General features: G+C 37.7%; 1 protein-coding gene across 2 annotated transcripts in view; it reads right to left on the reverse strand.

Moving 5' to 3' along the window:
* Window positions 1–17,054, reverse strand: part of PKD2L2 (polycystin 2 like 2, transient receptor potential cation channel) — a 41,527-nt gene extending 24,473 nt beyond the window's left edge. For both annotated transcript variants that reach the window (XM_044226914.1, XM_044226909.1), the window contains exons 1-8: window positions 17,024–17,054; window positions 16,197–16,298; window positions 14,470–14,603; window positions 12,045–12,301; window positions 8,829–9,050; window positions 5,599–5,827; window positions 4,040–4,210; window positions 3,566–3,747 (exon numbers count right to left, since the gene is read on the reverse strand). In XM_044226914.1, the coding sequence (XP_044082849.1) occupies window positions 3,566–3,747; window positions 4,040–4,210; window positions 5,599–5,827; window positions 8,829–9,050; window positions 12,045–12,301; window positions 14,470–14,603; window positions 16,197–16,298; window positions 17,024–17,054 (1,328 nt within the window). The remainder of the gene's footprint in view (window positions 1–3,565; window positions 3,748–4,039; window positions 4,211–5,598; window positions 5,828–8,828; window positions 9,051–12,044; window positions 12,302–14,469; window positions 14,604–16,196; window positions 16,299–17,023) is intronic.
* Window positions 17,055–18,965: the final 1,911 nt, after the last annotated feature.

Raw genomic sequence — 18,965 nt, forward strand, 5'->3', positions numbered from 1 at the left:
GCTTAGACAACTTTGGTCAATTCCAGGTTTTAGTTTGGAAAAGCTACCCATCTGCCACCCCCCAGCCCATGGCAGGGAGCCATGCATGTATTCCTGGAGCAGCTTGCATGCAACTTGTGGGAACAAGGGTGGGCAATCAGGATATGTTCTCCAAGCATTAGGGGTCTGTGTTCTGATTGCTGATTGCTCCTTCTGATCACAAGAGTGCAGAAAGTTGTTCCCCTGTGTGTTGCAAGTCCCTCTCCCTCTTGCTGAATTCACGTCCTTGGGATTAAAGGCTCGTGCCCTTCCCACTTCCTTCATTTTTCTCTTTTTCTCCTTTTGGGTGCCAGACATTAAAGACCTCAAAAGTAACGCATATACAGAGGAAGTTAGACTGTCACCTGCATCCCCAAGGAAAGGTGCAGTCTCAGAAAAGACCCAAGAAGACCTTTACAATTCAGGCTGATCCTGCATGAAGACAGTATACAATAATAAAAATAAAAAAACAAAAACAGGAAACTCTGGTGAAAGGCAAGAATGTCATTTCCAGGGTTATCACATTCTACATTCAAATGTCCAGTTTTCAATAACAAGAAAGAACAATATACAAAGAAGTAGGAAACGATGATCCAATCGAAGAAAAAAAATAAACCAACAGAAATATCCCTGAGAAAGACCAGATGGCAAACCTACTAAAGACTTTAAACAACCATCTTAGAGATGTTCAAAGAACTAAACGTAAAAGACACAGAGAAAGTCAAGAGAATTATTTATGAAAAAAAAAAAAAGAAAATGACTTGTGAACAAAATGGAAATATCTATAAAGAGATAGAGAACCTCAAAAGAAACCAAGAAGGAATTGTAGAGCTGAAAAATATAGTAACTGAAATGAAATGTCATTGACGGGATTCAGAGGCGTATTTGAGCAGGCAGAAGAAAAAAAAAATCAGTGAACCTAAAGACAGGATGATTGAAGTTACCAAGTCTGAGAAAAAGAAAAAGATTGAAGAAAAGTGAACAGAGCCTCTGGGACACCATCGAGAGACCAACATATCATAAGAACATGAAAAGATGCTCTGTATTACTAACCATTAGGGAAATGCAAATCACAACTGCAATGAGGTATCACCTCACATCCATTAGGATGGCTACTATTAAAAAAAAAAAAAAAAAGTAGCCCAGAAAATAACAAGTGTTGATGAAGATGTGAGGAAATTGAAACCCTGGTGCACTGTTGGTGGGAATGTAAATGATGCAGCCATTGCAGAAAACAGTATGGCATTTCCTCAGAAAATTCAGATTAGAATTACCATATGATCCAGCAGTTCCACCTCTGCATGTATACCAAAAAGAATTGAAAGCAGAGTCTTGAAGAAATATTTGTACACCCATGTTCATAGCAGCATTATTCATAACAGCTAAGACTTGGAAGATGTCCAGATGGCCATCAACAGATTAATAATAATCAAAATGAGACTTCTACATAGAATGTATACAACCTTAAAAAGGGAGGAAATTCTGACATATGGAACACACTGATGAATCCTGAAGACATACGAAGTGAAATAAATCAGTCACAAAAAGACAAATACTCTATGATCCCATAAGCACCTAGAGTTAATGAAAATCAGAAGAGAAAGAGACAAAATGTAGAATGGTGGTTGCCAGAAGCTGGGGAAGGGTAAAGTGGAGAATTCTTGATTAATGGGCATAGTTTCAGTTTTACAAGATGAAAAGAGTTCTGGAGATGGATGGTGGCGACAGTTGTGTAGTATGAATGTACTTAATCCTCACTGAATTGTACACTTAGAAATGGATAAGATGGTAAATTTTATGTATATTTTAACACAATAAAAAATCCTTATAAACTTTTAAAAAAGCCTTCAGGGCAAAAGAAGCCTTGGATGCTGAGCTTGCTTCTCTGGGTTCTTGCCTTTTGGTTTTGGTCCACTTATTGGTTAGTTCGTCAACGTTATCTGTATTTCATCTAGCTTTTTATTTTTATTTATTTATTTTTAAAGATTTTATTTATTTATTTATTTATTTGACAGAGATCACAAGTAAGCAAAGAGGCAGGCAGAAAGAGAGGGAGGAAGCGGGATCCCCGCTGAGCAGAGAGCCCCATGCAGGGCTCCATCCCAGGACCCAAAGACCAGGACCTGAGCTGAAGGTAGAGGCTTTAACCCACTGAGACACCCAGGCACCCCTCAGCTAGCTTTTTAAATTGTCTTGAAGAGGAGGTTGATCTGAATAACCTAGCACATCATTACCAAAAAGCAGAAGTCCCTTCATTAATGTATTCCAAAGTTGTCTACCTGTTCATTCTATGCCTTATACTTCCTTTCTTCCCCACTATCTAGGGTAAAACCAATTTCCAAGTTCTGTAAATTACAACATTTATATTCAATGTCCAATACTACTTTTATCAGTAAGTGACACTGGTATTAAGATCCTAGGAAAGGATGTTGTTGGAACTGCAAACATAATTAGACTTCTCAAATTGTAGGTTGTTTGATATTGGAAGGAATCTTTGGGAGTAACTTAGTCCAGTTCCTTCAATTGCAGATAAGGAAATAAAGGTCTAGAAAATTTGAATAGCTAGAGGCAGAAGTGGAAAGTAGAACTATATCCTCTTGGTTCCTAGTCCACTCTTCTTTCCATGACTGATTAATAAAGGGTTATTTCATCAAATATTATGAAATTTCTTAGAATTGGCACTTTAAATATATTCATGTGGATGGCAAAAAGAGAGCAACATAAGACATTTCCTTTGACCAGAGTTCTCCCAAACTCAAGGAAAAGGGCATGGACAAGTTTGGGGAATTCTTCACTAAAGTTAAGAAAGTTATTGCAGTTTTTCTCAGGGCCATATGTTAACATGCACTGTAAATTTTCAAAAGAGTGATGCAAAATTTCAAAAACTTACTTAATATGAAGCCATTTCCCACCAGTCTTGGTCTAAGTTACACAAAACATATTTTGAGAGTTGATATTTCAGACTATCATAATTTTCTTATACACACAGAACTTATTTTATCTATCCAAAGAGGAAAGTGAATTTATTTAAATTATTCACTTAAAATAAAAAGCCTGAACACTTTTCTAAGGATTCTACCTGATCTGCTGTGTAAGTTTGTGGCCTGCTGATTGCTTTATGCATATAAAAATATTTTTAGTACACAGCTTTGCCAGATTAGCAAAGGACAATCAGGTGAATATGATAAAAGGGTTCTAAAGGTAGAGCTCTTAAAGAAAAACATTTAAACTTTCTTTTCTCCAGACAATAAATATCACAGAGACATAGAGGCCTATTTCTGTTGTATTTGGTAAAATTCTTACCAATGAAAAATGAAAAATTATTTTTCTAACTCGACCTCTTACATTTAAAAAATGGACTGCATTATCCATTGGGATCTTTTAATGCTAAACACTACTTTAAGTGTGACCGGTATTTTTCTATCAGTGAAAACATAAAACCAAGATTGAATTTATTAAAATATGTGTTACTACTTATTGTAGGCCTTTTCATGATTTTTTTCCTTATAAACTAGTACATATAATTACATTTACTCTAACAGCTTACATGGCATTTTGAAAAGTGGAAAAGTCGTCAACTTGTGATCCAAAAACAAGAAATCCTAACTGAGCATAAGCAAAGAATATTATAAAAAACATGATGGCAAATCCTACTATGTCTTTGATACAGCGGGACAAGGTTGATGACAGCTGAGACATTGTCTTATTAAAACTTATGAATTTGAATATCTGAAAAAGAACAACGTTAATTAAAACAGAAGAATAATATAATTACTTAGGATAAGTTAAATTAATTTCAGAAAAAATTTGCTTCCAAATAAAGGAAGTGTTGATGATAGTTAGGAGTGTTTGAGGATTTGCCTGCGATCATTGCAAGGCCAACCTATTTTAAAATTACTTTATAGTTAAGAAAATCCTCCCCCACCATAACTTTACAGCTTTAGTTCCCATTTTGCTATCTAAATATATAATCTATCTATATATCTAATCTGCTGCACTTAATATAATAAAGTATAAATACCTTTATCCATGCAAAAAAGATGGTGACAGCAATTATATTGTTGTAGTAAGTGTGCCAGTATGCAAGAAAATAGAAGTCTGAATATTGATCGGTATTTTTTAACAGGTCTCCAAGTAAGAGAAAAATTTGTACGTTACAGTATATGTTGAAGGAAACAGTCAAAAAACACAACTAAATGGGAAAATAAGAAAGATTAAATTAGAGACAATTTCTACTTCTGAATGTCCTGCAGCCTATGAACAGACACAGGAAAAAGTTCATCAGAAGTTTAACAGAAAGGGAAGGGGAATGAAGGCATAGGTTTTTAAGTGAAGGGAAGTAAACCTCAACTTAACAGAAGTTTAAGATAGAAGAATGATCACAAAAGTACAGGAATACTGATCACTTGACTATCCTAATCTATTTGCCTGTTTGAGTCATAAAGCACAAATGTCTAAAATGATTATTCTGACAATGCTGCATTTCTGCTCCATGTAACTACAGGATCCCTAGAAGTTTATTTATGTATTTATTTATAATTCCAGTGTAATTAACATATAGTGTTATATTAGTTTCAGGTGTACAGTATAATAGTTCAACACTTCCATACCTGATACTTAAAAAGTTTAGTATTTTCTACCACATAACACTAAAAAAATTTTTTTTTTCAATGATACAACTGAAGAGTTGTATCAAGAGTCTGACAACTCTTCCAGAAGAGGATTTCAGAACCAGGTTATGTCAGGTACCACAGCTTTCTGTCATGAAAATCGTGCTTCGACTTCGTTTGCCTGAAGTGCTCAGATAGTTCAGTGTTATGCTGTATGTTAAGTATTATTGGAGAAACCAGAGAGGTAGGTGGCACATTTCCTGACTCTGAAAAACTTTTAATCTGGTTTTGGGAAAAAAGGCTTATATTCTTGACTGGCTATGACTAAGAGTCTGTAAGGGTGTATAAGCTGGAAGTGTTTGTTCATCATTCCTAAGACCAAGTTCTTACCATTTGTCCTGCCCTGCCAACCTCTTTATTTATTTTAGTTCTTTCCAGTGAGGAGAACTGGCAGTTTTTGGAATTTATTTCGGAGACTATCTTCCCAGTCCTGGTGTTCTCTATGCCTAGCTGCTCACTGGCCCCTAACCTCCCTTTCAGTATTCTTCCTAGGCTTGATTTTGCATGTTCTTTCAAAAGTCAGTGTGAGGAGGTAAACAGAGAGGCAACATAAAAGAAGAGTACATGTCCAAAAGTAACTATGATTTTCAACATGAAGCTCTATAAGAAACACATTTATTTTGAGGGAGGAGAGATCTACTGTGCACATTAAATCATAATACCTATAGAATCACCTATTCTAACTTTATGCTGGTTTTCTCAAGGACCAAATCAGGGGGGGAAAATAGACTTACTTTTGGAAGCACACCATTAGTATGCCCTATGACAGCTCCTTTTTTGAAGGATACTTGCAGCTTTTTAACTTGTACCAGCAGGGCCCCAGAAGAGCTGGGGGGTTGGGGTGGAGACCTGGGACTTGGGGAGGTGAGGAGCTGCTCCTCAGTTAGTTGCCAAATGAATGTATACTTACCACCAAAAGTAGTAATTCTAGCCAGTTCCAGACACTTTTGAAATAAGCAGACTTAAATTCTCTTATTTTTTGGCCTTCTTGTGTTGTGAAGACAATAAGAAAAATACAAAATGTGATCTCACAGGAAGCAATAATATAATCATAGTAGCTAACATATCTGAGGAGCTTCACAGAGTAAAACTGCCATGAAGTAATTATTCCTCCAGTTGCAGGGAATTCTGCCACCAGTCTGTAAAATTAGGTTACAGTAACTGTTCGTTTATTTCAAGCATTATATTTCAGTACCTAACTCAAGGTGAACTTTTTTTTTTTTAAGATTTTGTGTATCTATCTGACAGAGAGATTGACAGTGAGAGAGGGAACACAAGCAGGGGGAGTGGGAGAGGGAGTGCTTAGCAGGGAGCCTGATGGGGGGCTTGATCCCAGGACCCCGGGATCATGACCTGAGCCAAAGGCAGATGCTTAACTGACTGAGCCACCCAGCCGCCCCCAGTGTTAAGTTTCCAATTTGTGATGATATATACTTTAATAATCAGTTATTGTATAGAGGTAATGTGTTCAATTTAAAAGAAATTCTAGTGGATTTACTTATTTTTTAATGGCCCCACTTTTTTGGTACTCTAAATATTCACAGTGTAACTGAGAAAGTAAGATGTGATTTTAGCCAGACATTCTTTCTATTTTGTGTTTAGATTGCTTGATCATAACTGGGAATACAATTTTATGTCCACAAGAGAATGAGATGATGTTCAAGAAATGTTATACTGTTAGTTACTGTTGTTAACCAGTACTCTTCCCAGAATATATAATTCTTGAATGTTTCAGAGAAGGAAAATATACTCTCCCCCTTTAGTAAATACACTCTCCCTCTTTAGATTATCAGAGATACTTCTTGCTTCTAAATGTCAAAATTACATATTCTACTAAAACAAGTTTGTTTATTTTAGGGACAGGATGTTGGACACAAGAATTTATATGCAAAGAGAAATAAAAAAATTAATTCCAACACTAAATAAAAAGATGTTGATGTTGTTCACTGTATTTCTACTGCTCTCTACAACTTGATATAATTAAGAATTGGCAGTAATTTAAGGAACCCAGTATCTCTATCATAATGTAAGTATTCCTACTTAGACCTATTAGCAAATATTGCTACTGGAATAAGGTGCTGCCAAAATAAAACCAAAAACCAGTTAAACAGAAAACAGAACTGTTTGTTTTGCCTTGCATGTAGTAGGTGTGCAATGGTGGGTAAGGGAGAGAAGTGAGAGAAACTCAATATTTTGATCTGAAGTATAGACTAGTAAAAAGGGAAAAAAGAACAGTATTCAGTTTAGTTTGCCAGATATGTTTACAAAAGGAAAGTGAATGGCTAAGGTCTTAAGAAATGCGCTCCCATACAACCACTGATTAGATTACCACCCGTTTAAAGTTTCAAAATCTGCTAGTTTCTAAAAAGTAACATTTTAGGGGCACCTGGATGGCTCAGTGGGTTAAGCCGCTGCCTTCGGCTCAGGTCATGATCTCAGGGTCCTGGGATCGAGTCCCGCATCGGGCTCCCTGCCGAGCAGAGAGCCTGCTTCCCTCTCTCCCTTTCTCTCTGCCTGCCTCTCCATCTACTTGTGATCTCTCTCTGTCAAATAAATAAATAAAATCTTTAAAAAGTAACATTTTAAAAGGTAACACAGAATAAGTGTAAACCCCAGAGACAGGAAATCTAGACTTAGAAGGAGTTCCCTATATCGTTTTAAGCCAGTTATCCCAGTGTTTCTCCTCGTGTTTAAGGCATAAAAATGATTTGTATTCTTCACTTTATCCCGATCAGGACTGTTGGAAAGCGTGATTAATGTTGGTAAAAGCTCTGATTACCTGAAAGAAGAGGGAAAAAAACTATAAAAGAAATGGTATAATGTCCATTGGCTACTTAAGACAATTGATTTGTTTTATTCATTCTTCCCTATTTTAAAGACCATGGTTGCGTTTTCACTGTCACTGTTGCATGAGGGCAAAATCCCCTAATAAGAGTGGACACCAATTCTGTATTCCATTTAGAGTAGAAATGTAAGACTCATGAGAGAAATTTAAGACTCACTGAGATTTTAGCGGATATTGCCGTTTGCTTGTCTAGTGGTCATTATCCCATTCCTCCTTTCTAACAGAACTCTGATTGCATCAGGCAACCACCCATTCCCAGATCACTCTGAGAAAGCTGATTCAATCCCCAGACAGATTCAGTCATGGTAATCCTATTTCTTTGTTAGTGTTTGATTCTAGAACACAGGCCTAAAGTCAATTAGCATGGTCCAGTTTAGGCAAATGCACAGGGGTCATCAAACTAATGGAAAGAATTTTTTCTTTTTAAACGGTTCTCTCCCCTGCCTGCTGATTCTTTCCACTTCTCATCCTCCTCCTCCACCTTGTCTTCTTCCTAATGTCTTTTATCATCATACTGGGTCCAAATCAACCCACAGATGTTCTTCTCATCTAATGGCAGAAATGCCAGAGAGCAAGGTTTTTTTTTTGTGTGTTTTTTTTTTAATTTTTTTCAGAGAGCAAGTTTTAACAGGCAAATTCATTTCAAACTTTGCTTTTATCTTATCTGCTCCCATTCCATTGACCAAAGCAAGTCACAGGGCTAAGTGCGAAGAGACATTGAGGAGTTAATCCTATTTAAAAAAAATTGTTCATTCTTGAGACAAAAATTAATACCTTAATAAAGAAGCTTATACTGCAAGGAAATCAACAGATTTTAAATGATGTGATTTAAAGGTAGAAATCAAGACTAAAAGTGAGATCTGCACAGCTATAGAATAAGATTATATAGTCTTAATATAAAACACATTATATGCGCCCCTGTTTGTTTGTTATTAAGTAGGCTCAGGACCAGCATGGAGTCCAACATGGGGCTTAAACTCGTAACTGTGAGATCAAGGTCTGAGATGAGATCAGGAGTCAGAAGCTTACCTGACTGAACCACCCAGGCACCCCTGAGGCTTATGATTTTAATCTTAGTACAAACACACATGAACTGGAAACCCTAATGAGGGCTCTGGATGCCATGTATGTATGTAGGTATGTATGTATTTCAAGTAGGCTCCATGCCCAGTGCAGGGCTCAAATTCATGACCCGGAGACCAAGAGTCCCATGCCCTACTGAGTGAACCAGCCAAGTGCCCCTCTGAAGGCTTTTTAAATTCGAGAGACTAATAAAGAGGTTTTGAGTCACTTACCTGATAATGCAAAACAGGTTTACATTAGCATTGTATAATGAAAAATCAATAAAAATAACTCTAGTCCCTCTTGTGATCCAGCTGTTCAGTTGAAGGTCAATGAACTTGTTTTTCGTTTCAGATTTTGATTTTGATAAAGTGAAAATAAATCCCCCATTTCGGTAAACACCAACAAATCCCCAGTGCCAAGGGGAGGTACTATCAGGAGGAGCGTACTTCCATCTGTTAGGTATAAAAAGAATAATGGAGACACAAGAAAGCCTGACTGAGATGTATTCTAAGAATTTAAGCTAACATTATAAAAAACAGACAGTATTAAGTTCAAAAGTTTTATAGTAATTTTGGAGCAAGACAATGAGTTAAGGATTAAGAGGATTATTTAGTATGTTTTCATTTTTTAGTGTTCAGTATGGGCAACACACTGGACCAGATGCTATGAGAAACGGTGTTTTGTTTTTTTTTTAAAGATTTTATTTTCTTTACCTGTCAGAGAGAGAAAGCATGAGCAGGGGTAAGGGGGAGGGGCAGAGGGAGAAGCAGGCACCCTGCTGAGCAAGGAGCCTGATGTGGAGCCAGATCCCAGGATCCTGGGACCATGACCTGAGTAGAAGGCAGATGTTTAACCCACGGAGTCACCCAGGCATACCAGAAAAGGTTTTTAAAAAAACCATCTGTTGCCTCAGGGAACTTACAATCTAGAAAATCATGACTATTTTAAATACACTTTTCTGTTGTCTTATGAAATCTTTCTTTTTGTAGGACAAAAATATCAAGGGATGTTATTCATAAATATCTGTCTCCATACATTAAAGGAGGGGCTTCATAGTCTGTCTTCTACATGTCACATATAAGACCTTTCTTAAAATGTCTACATAGTTAAATTGATATATTTTTTAAAGATTTTATCTATTTATTTAACAGAGAATGAGAGAGAGAGAGAGCACAGCAGGGGAAACAGGAGAGAGAGAGGCAAGATCCCCACTGAGCAGGGAGCCTGATTTTGGACTCAGTCCCAGGACCACTGGATCGTGACCTGAGTTGAAGGCAGGCACTTAAATGACTGAGCCACTCAGGGGCACCAATAGGTATCTTATTTTAACAAAAGTTTGTAACTACTTTTTTTTTTTTAAGATTTTATTTATTTGACAGACAGATCACAAGTAGGCAGAGAGGCTGGCAGAGGGGGTGGGGAAGCAGGCTCCCTGCTGAGCAGAGAGCCAGCTGCAGGCTCCATCCCAGGACCCTGAGATCATGACCTGAGCTGAAGGCAGAGGCTTAACCCACTGAGCCACCCAGGCGCCCCTACTTTCTACTTTTTTAGAGAGAGAGAGAGAGAGAGAGAGTGTTAGTTTACAAACACATGTAAGTTTGGGGGAAGGGAGAGGGAGAGGAAATCCTAAGCAAGCTCCATGCTCTGCGTGGAGTGGGAACATGGGGACGGATCCCAAGACTCTGAAATCATGACCTGAGCTGGTATCAAGAGTCCTGTGCTCAACCAACTGAGCCACCCAAGCACCCCCATCCTTTATACTTTTAATTATGGGATGTCAAAAAATAAAGCTTTGATTCCTCATTTCAGTCCCGTTCAGCCTCCCCAAACAGATTTGAATGATTATCCAAAGGTGCATTGCTTAAAATTGTTTTTCTACTGATAATACTATGTTTGTTTTTAGGAGGGGGAAAAAGTGATACCACTAAGAAAAAATACTCAGATTTAATGAAAATTCCATTGTTTTATTTATGAGTGTTTTCCACATGGTTGTTAAATTGAAATGAGAACATTTGTTACACCAATCCTCTTCTACTTCCAATTTTTTAATGATGTTTTTAATTAGAGAATGTTACATTTTAGAGAGACAAATAAGCACAGATTGATTCTTATTTTGGTTGTTAGGGAATAACAAGTATTATAATTCCAAGTATGTAGTGTTTATTTTGATATTTAAATTACTTTTAGTTATTATGAGAATTTAGAATAATAGAATACATAACAGATTAGTTTTTGGATTCCAAAACAAAAAATTTGCACATTTAAGATGTGCAATTGAATAACTGATTTATTTTGTAATTTTTCATTGAAAGAGAAATAGTATACAGTACAGTAATACCTAAGAGAATGTCACGATACTTATGAGTTCATTAGATTTCTAAGAATTAAATAGGCACTTTGCTATCCTAAATTATAACCAAAAACTTACACAAAGAAAAAACAAATCAACAAAAACTGTAAAGTAGTGATTAGTCCTGGCACTACAGGAGAGGTTGTTGCAGAAAAGAAATGTAATCATTGCTCATATTTATAATATAAACACTGACTAATGATTAACAAAAATTATGATCTAACTACAGGCTAAGAGAAATGGGAAGTGTGTGTGCGTATGTGTAGATGGAGGGGCACACGATAGACACCTTTCATGATGGAGACAAAAGATACCAAAAAACCCCTGTAAAATCAAGTAACAGCAGTAGAAGCACATTATTTAGGAATAGAAAGTACACCAGAAGAAACAACTAAAAGAGCTCACGCAGGCTGCTTCTGGGAATTGTATTTGTATCATTTAATAAATATTAAATTAAAAAAATTCATTCTCTGCCGCCTATGATTTCCACAGGACTGTAAAAGCAATGATACCAGCAGCTTCTGCCTTTGGGTGTCCTGTTTTCAGCATAGACATGAGTGTACGCCAGCATTAGCCTGAGCCAGTTTGGAGAGCGCTGCTCTAGTATCTTTGGTAGGCATCATCAGATGTGGTGCCTCTGTGGAGCATAATGGCTCCTTTTCTGTATTGGCAGTAATAGAAGGTATCACTGAAGTCAGAGTGAGAAAGGAGGAAAGTGGCAGAGCACACCTCGCACACTCTCTAGGGGTCCCAAGAAGTTTTGGGATATGTTTGAGAGAGGCTGGTCCGAGACAGAAAATCTGATTTGAGTACTGTAAAAGCAAAAACGGATGCTTTACCTTATGTTCATAATGACTTAGCACTTCATATACTCCAGTAAGGCAAAAAGAATACTCTGCATATCCTTTGGTAAACAAAATAACAGGTTCACTCTTACTTTTCTAAACACTGCTCCTTCCTTTGCTACTATTATTGAAAGTCTCCTTACCTGTCAGACCAACTGTTGGTATTTGGAAAATATACATATTTTCCTAATTTTTTAAAGATACAATGGTAAGATGCTAGGAAGAGTTACAAGTAATTTTATATTACTTACTCAGTTTCCACTTGAAGGCCAAAATCAGCCAGGTCTTCATTTTTAGAAGTGTATCTGTCATAACATTCATCCATCAAAGACTGAAGGGATGAATAGACCTTGCATGTGTTGTTGCGGACTTTTAGTTGACGGACTCTGGGGACTCCTAAGAGTATGTTCTCATAGTAGATACGACTGCTGTTCTTTAAATCATACAATGTCTTGTTAGTGTACCATGCGTCCCAGTACAGACCTTCCAAAAGGGGTCCTTCCATAAACTTCATATAGAAAGATAAATGTTATGGGAAAAATATTTTTGTGTCAGTTGTGTAACAGAATCTACTTCATAATGTTACCTTAAAAACGTAAAAATCAGTGATTTTGACGAGTATGAAAATTACTGACCAAGCCACAATTAATATTAAAGGATATGAAGATAATTAATATTTACTGAGCCTTATGTACTACGTACTGCTTTAGCACTTTACAAATATTCATTTTTTTTAAAAGATTTTATTTATTTATTTGACAGAGAGAAATCACAAGCAGATGGAGAGGCAGGCAGAGAGAGAGAGGGAAGCAGGCTCCCTGCTGAGCAGAGAGCCCGATGCGGGCCTCGATCCCAGGACCCTGAGATCATGACCTGAGCCAAAGGCAGCGGCTTAACCCACTGAGCCACCCAGGCACCCTACAAATATTCATTTAATTCCACAACTCTTCTTCTCCCTTTCTTATATAAAGAGTGTATTGAAAACTGTCCCCTAATACATGAGTATATAAACCCATAGCTACATACTCATGTTTGTTATAGCTGCAACTCATCACTTGCCCTCAAAGTTGTGTGTTCTTCTCCTCCAACAGCTCCAGTGGTGGTGACTGCTACTCTTTCCTGGCTCTGCCATTCTAAGAGATCCCAAACCCAGGGTTCAGTTTTTCCTTTCCTGCCTTTGTCTTCTTTGCCATTGGCCATGTATACTTCAAGGCAGCACAACAACAAAGCAGGGTGAACTCCACTTCTAGTCTCAGGGAAAATCTCCTTTTTCTTTTATATTTCACCTGGCCGATACCAATGACCTCTAATCATCTGCTCTCATCTCAAACTTCCCCTCTCTCAGGACGTGACTCTGCCTCCTTAAGTTTCAGGTTCCTAGCATGGCATTCATGATCTGACCTCTGTTCAACTCAGAGTTTGGCTTTTTCCGCCTCATCTTCTATATTCCTAATGCCAAGTACAACTCTAGATGTAGCATTACTTAAAGCATATATTGTTTCTCCATCCTAGAATGCCCTCTTGTTACTTATCCTTTAAAATGCAAGTAAATTCACGTCACCTCTGGAAAACCTTCCTTATATGTCCCAATGTCTGTGACTTGGGATACCTGAAATTTCCACTCTCTTAATTGTTCTCTCCTAATAATGTGAGCATCTTGTTAAATTAAATGTAATGGGGAAAAAAAAAAAACCCTGTTCCAAAGCTGAAGGAATACTCTCACATAATAATAACACTAAGTTATATTTTGCATATGTACTCTTTATTTTTTACTTGATTACATACTGCACATTACTCTAATACATACAAGACTGTATACCAAAATTATATATATATTTCACTTTATGGGCCATTTAAGGATTTTTTTTTTTTTTTTTTTTTTTTAGTAATCTTTACACCCAAAGTAGGACTCAAACCCATAACCTCGAAATCAAGAGTTGCATGCTCTTCCAACTGAGGCAGCAAGGCACCCCCATTTAAGGATTTTTAAATAATTTTCACTATACACAATTAGTTTGACATGGATCCTAACTCCACATAAGCAGCAAGTCTACTATTTTCCAAATGCAATGATGATGTTTCAAAAAAAAGTACACTTTTGGGGGTGCCGGAGTGGCTCAGTGGGTTAAAGCCTCTGCCTTCAGCTCAGGTCATGATCTCAGGTCCGTGGATCAAGCGCCGCATCGGGCTTTCTGCTCAGCAGGGAGTCTGCTTCTCCCCCTATGCCCCCCGCCTGCCTCTCTGCCTACTTGTGATCTTCGTCAAATAAATAAAAAAAATCTTGAAAAAAAAAAAAAGTACACTTTTGGGGCTCAGTTGGTTAACTGGCTGACTTCAGTTCAGGTCACGATCTCAGGGTTCTCGGTTCAAGCCCCAAATTGGGCTCCCTGCTCACTGAGAAGTCTGCCTCTCCCTCTACCTCTCCCTCATGCTTACTCTGTCTCAAATAAATAAAATATTTTTTAAAAAGCGTACTTTTTTTAAAGTTTTAAGAACTCTATTACACTGAAAGCATAGGATCTCAATATATACTTACTGATTCTAAAAGTTTAGAGAAATGATATCCGTTTTCATTCATTCCTTCACCAAATATGTCTCCAGTGCTTATTATGTGTGCCATGCGTTTGTTTATGCAATACTAAAAGCTACTTCATTCTCTGTCGCATGATACCTTACCTTCCAAAAATCAGTTATGCTGCGAATAGACTTAAAGTTGGTTCTTTCATCACCAGGCGCAGAAGTGTCCAAAAATAGAGATGACATAACTTTGTTTAAGTAATACATATGTGGATTTACCATCCCAAAAGTCACTAAGGAGAAGAATTTTTATTTAAAAATTTATTTTTTAAAAATCAGTTTATCAGGATTAAAAATTAGTTAAATTTTATTCCCAATTTTGTTTTGAAAATTCAAAATTTTCTTGACTAATTATAAAATTAAAAAAAATAGAAATATACAAAATAAGAAGTTTCCATAATTCCACTGCTAGAATTAGGCTTAACACATATTCTTTAGATTTTTCTATATGCCTACACATTTATAAAGAAAACAAGTTTATTTTTAAAAAGATAAGACCACATTATGCATACTATTCTGCAAGCTTTTTCTCTATTTTGAGAGTAGACAATATAATATAGTGAATAAAGCTTTGGATTTTGAATTCAAACAAATAACAGTTAGAGTCCCATCATAGGTAGAACATCTCCTACCTCATAGTTTTGTTATGAGAAGTGAGATAATGCATGTGGAACATTTAAATCCATGTTTTCACACGTGGTAAGAATTTTAAAAAACACTAACTGGTATTTTTTCTCTTTCTAGGGTGGGTGGATAGGTTTTAGAGCATGGTCTTTCTTTAATATGACTAAATACGTTTCTTCTTCTTTTTTTTTTAATCTAGAAGACTTAGTTTTTACCAATTATCTATCTTCAACATTATTCTATGGCACATGAGCCTATGCCATGCTTTAATATTCCATATTATTTCACTGTATATACCAAAATGCTAAACAAATCCTGTTTTTTTTTTTTTAACAAATCCTCTGTTGGAAGATTTAAGTTGCTTTCAATTTTTCCTAATTATAAAAAGGTTTGTTGTCTGTGAATAATGAAACTATGATCTTTTTGTTTTTTTCCATTCCCTGAATGTTCTGTAATAAGCATTTCAAAACCATTCTAAAATGTCTTAATTTAGAAGATCTAGAGTTGTCTTTTTAATCAAGCTGACTCAAACTCACTCCTATGATACCAAATAGTTAACTGATATGTAATTGCCAGTATGCAGGCCATATCAACATGAGAGAAGTCTGGCCAATGAGCTTACACCTACTGTTTGTTGGGCATTCTAATGATGAAATGCTCTTTGATAAAGATTTAGTCAATGCTTTTGACCCACAGGTAGGAGAAATGCAGACTGAGAGGTTTTCCCAGTCTCCTTAAAAACTTGCATTGATCCGTATGTTCTGTGACTCTGCACCAGCATATTTTATTATAAACTGTACAATAGTTCAGGGAAAGAAGCAGACATCAAGACTAACTTCTTTGGCCTCATTTGTAGTACGACCTATGAAACTGAACTAATGCATCCATGCGGCTCTAACAGAAATCACATCAGAATTGCCAACTCAAGGGCATAATTATATTTTTAAGATTGAACTGAAAACTCAAGTCATAATTCTATCAACGTTGACTATGAAAGCTTTTCATTACACCTGTGACCTAAAGCTTCGCCCTTTAAGAGATTGAAACAGTGTCAATCTAAATTAATTTAAGTAAGTCTAAAATGTGTTACTTTTTTTAGAAGTCTTAGTCTGAGAGCCTATGCTTTATGAAGTACATGTTTTATTTTTCACCTCCACATAAACTTCTTAGTTCAGTGTCTTCACCTACATCTGTATACTTACATATACATAGGTTTATTAAAAAAATAAAGTAGAGTGCCAATTCCTGAAGTGTGGTTCTAATTTCTACTTCCTTACTGTAATGCAGGTTAGGTTTCGGAGTCCCTGTGAGACACAAAACAAATGGTTTCCTTACATTATTATGCAATTTATAAAGTACATAAATAACGATGATGGGAAAACACAGCCACTTGTAGCTGATACACTGTATGAAGGAAAGCTCCAACGGCTACTGGTTATTTTTTTATTCTCATTTTTGCGGAGGAGGAGGAATTACTCGCACTTCCCTTGAGGGGTGAGCGGGCAGTCATTCTGTGACTGAGCACTAATGAATTTTATGTACTACACGGACATTCTCTCGCAAGTCCTCTCTGAAAGTGAAAAAAAATACACACACACACACACAAAGGAAAAAGAAAAAGAAAAAATCCCTCATCTGTCCCTAACCGTATTCTCTACCTTCTATATTGCTTCTTGGGAAGGCTGGCTTCTGCTGGAGGGGGAAAATGACTCGACCTGGGGTTCTTCTACGGAGGAAATACTCCCTAGATCAAAGACGGACTTCGCCGAATGGCCTAGTGACGGTATCTGCGCATCGAGTAACAAACCCCGGCTCGAGCCTCAGGCAAGGGGGGGGGGTGCCATATCGCCTCATGGCTTCAGTTTTCCCATCTGTGAAACGGGACCCCTGTGCACCCATTCTCAAGGGGAGACTGTGAGGGCTAAACGTGCTGTCTTTCATGAAGAGATACGGGGCTACATAGTTCCTTCCACCGTACTTGTCACTGCCGAATCGGCCCTGCCTACAACTCCCTAGGATTACCCCTCACCGCCTCGGTGCCACCGCGACGCCTCAGCCATGGCCGACCTGGACAACGACGCCCGTTCGACCTCCTCGGGCGGCCGCGCTTGCGCGTAACTTTGCGACCCGCGCCACTTAGATCCTGCGCCTGCGCAAACCCTCACGGTCCTGCACCAGCGCAATCCGCGCTACAAGTGGCCAGCGCGCATGCGGACCGCGGACGCTCTGGCAAGCCGGCGGCTGAGGCGGGGCTGGAAACTGCGGCGTCTTTTTTTCTGGCGGAGGGCCGGCATCTCCGGCGACCCTGGTTTGGGGCCTGGGGTTGGTCGTAAAATTCGTAGTAATTAATTCTAACGGGCTACTGTGTCTTGAACACCTTTTACATTTATTGGCTTGTTTAGTCTTCACATCCCCCCTTCCTGAAAGGTAGGTGTTTTATCCTCATTTTAGGTCTGGAGACGCCGAGGCGCTGAGAGGGTCAGTGATTTACCGAAGTGCACAGGTGGTCGGGGCAGGTCGGCTGGACGCCAGAGCCCGAGTTCCTAACCAAGCGCCCACTCTGCCGCTGCTGCTTGCAGACATGGGTTCTCGTTAACTGAGAGCTGCTGCTAGAAAATAGCTTCCACCCCTCTTGCCACCCAATGGGGCTAAAGAAAACGATAAAGTAGAATGGAAAAAAAAAAAAATCCAGCTCTGAAGTGATTATGTGGAAGAGTAGGCCAAACAGGAGACCTGGGGAGCCCAGACTCACATCTGGCCCGGAAGCTTTGCAAAGATGGGAAGGTTTGTAAACCAAAGACCTTTGGCTGTAAATTAAGGCGTCCAGAACCCTGCCAGGATATGAGACAGGAGAGAGTCTCATGTTGGAAAAAAGGAAAATGAAATGGAATTTAGAAAGGCCCCGGGGCAGCCAGCAAAGAAAACCATCAAGCTGTTGGGGAAGGAAAAAATAAAGCCGCTTTTGTTATTTCCCTGAAGGAGATGTCGAGTGATGTTGATAAATGCTATTTTATGTGTAGATAAAGAACAAACCGAGGCCACAGAGCAGAGACGGTCAAAGACTACCAATGATAAAAGGAACAGGAGAGGCCTAGCAAAAGGCCATGGCCAGTGGACCGGAGGCCTGAGAAGAAAGGACAGGTGTCCTAGCTTAAGGAATAGTGCAATAAAAGGATTTTTCCTTTCCTGTACTTAGACTCTCAGATGCTCACAAAATTATGTTTTCTAATGTAATAGGTTATATGAACTTGAAATGTAGGAGGATACCCACCTCCACACCCCAGGCATTCAAATTTACATGAAATGTAAGAATTAAGCAGATGATTCTACAAACTATTCCTTTTCCATTGAGCTCAGTAGATTCAAGGGTCTTGAAGACTTAGGGGCTTTTTTGGTTAAAACAAAATCACAATTTCAGGAGAAATTCTGTCAGGATTTAGTTATTGTGGTTGCTTGCTTTTGAAGTGCAAACCATGGAAAGTCTAGCTTAATTTCTGAAAGAATTGACTGAGCTGTAAGTGAGCTTCATTGAGACAGTTCTAGAACATAATATTGTTGATTTTTTTTGGAGCTTGTTATTCTTAGATTTTGTTGAGTGTTGTATAGCATATCGAAACCAGAATTTATATTGTAAAGATCTACACTTTTGTGAAGACAGTCTGTTTTAAATATTTGAAATTTTATTCTCTTTTGATATTGAAATATGGAACACTCAGATAATCTATACCATGTTAGTATTCCTATAAGAGAAAATGGGTGAAACAGTATTTAGAAAGCAGAACCAGTAAACCTTATTACAAGCATTAGATGTGCTTAAATAGTCAATATGAATTCATAACCTGTAATTGTTAAATGTGTATGACTTAAATGTTAAAATATCGCATTTTAAGATAGTCTTCTACAATTACAAACCCATATACCCAGATTTTCCATGGGCTTCACAAACCAGAGAAGAAGATAGAATGTGCAAG

This window comes from Neovison vison, chromosome 1, assembly GCF_020171115.1.
Source record: "Neovison vison isolate M4711 chromosome 1, ASM_NN_V1, whole genome shotgun sequence".
NCBI lineage: Eukaryota > Metazoa > Chordata > Mammalia > Carnivora > Mustelidae > Neogale > Neogale vison.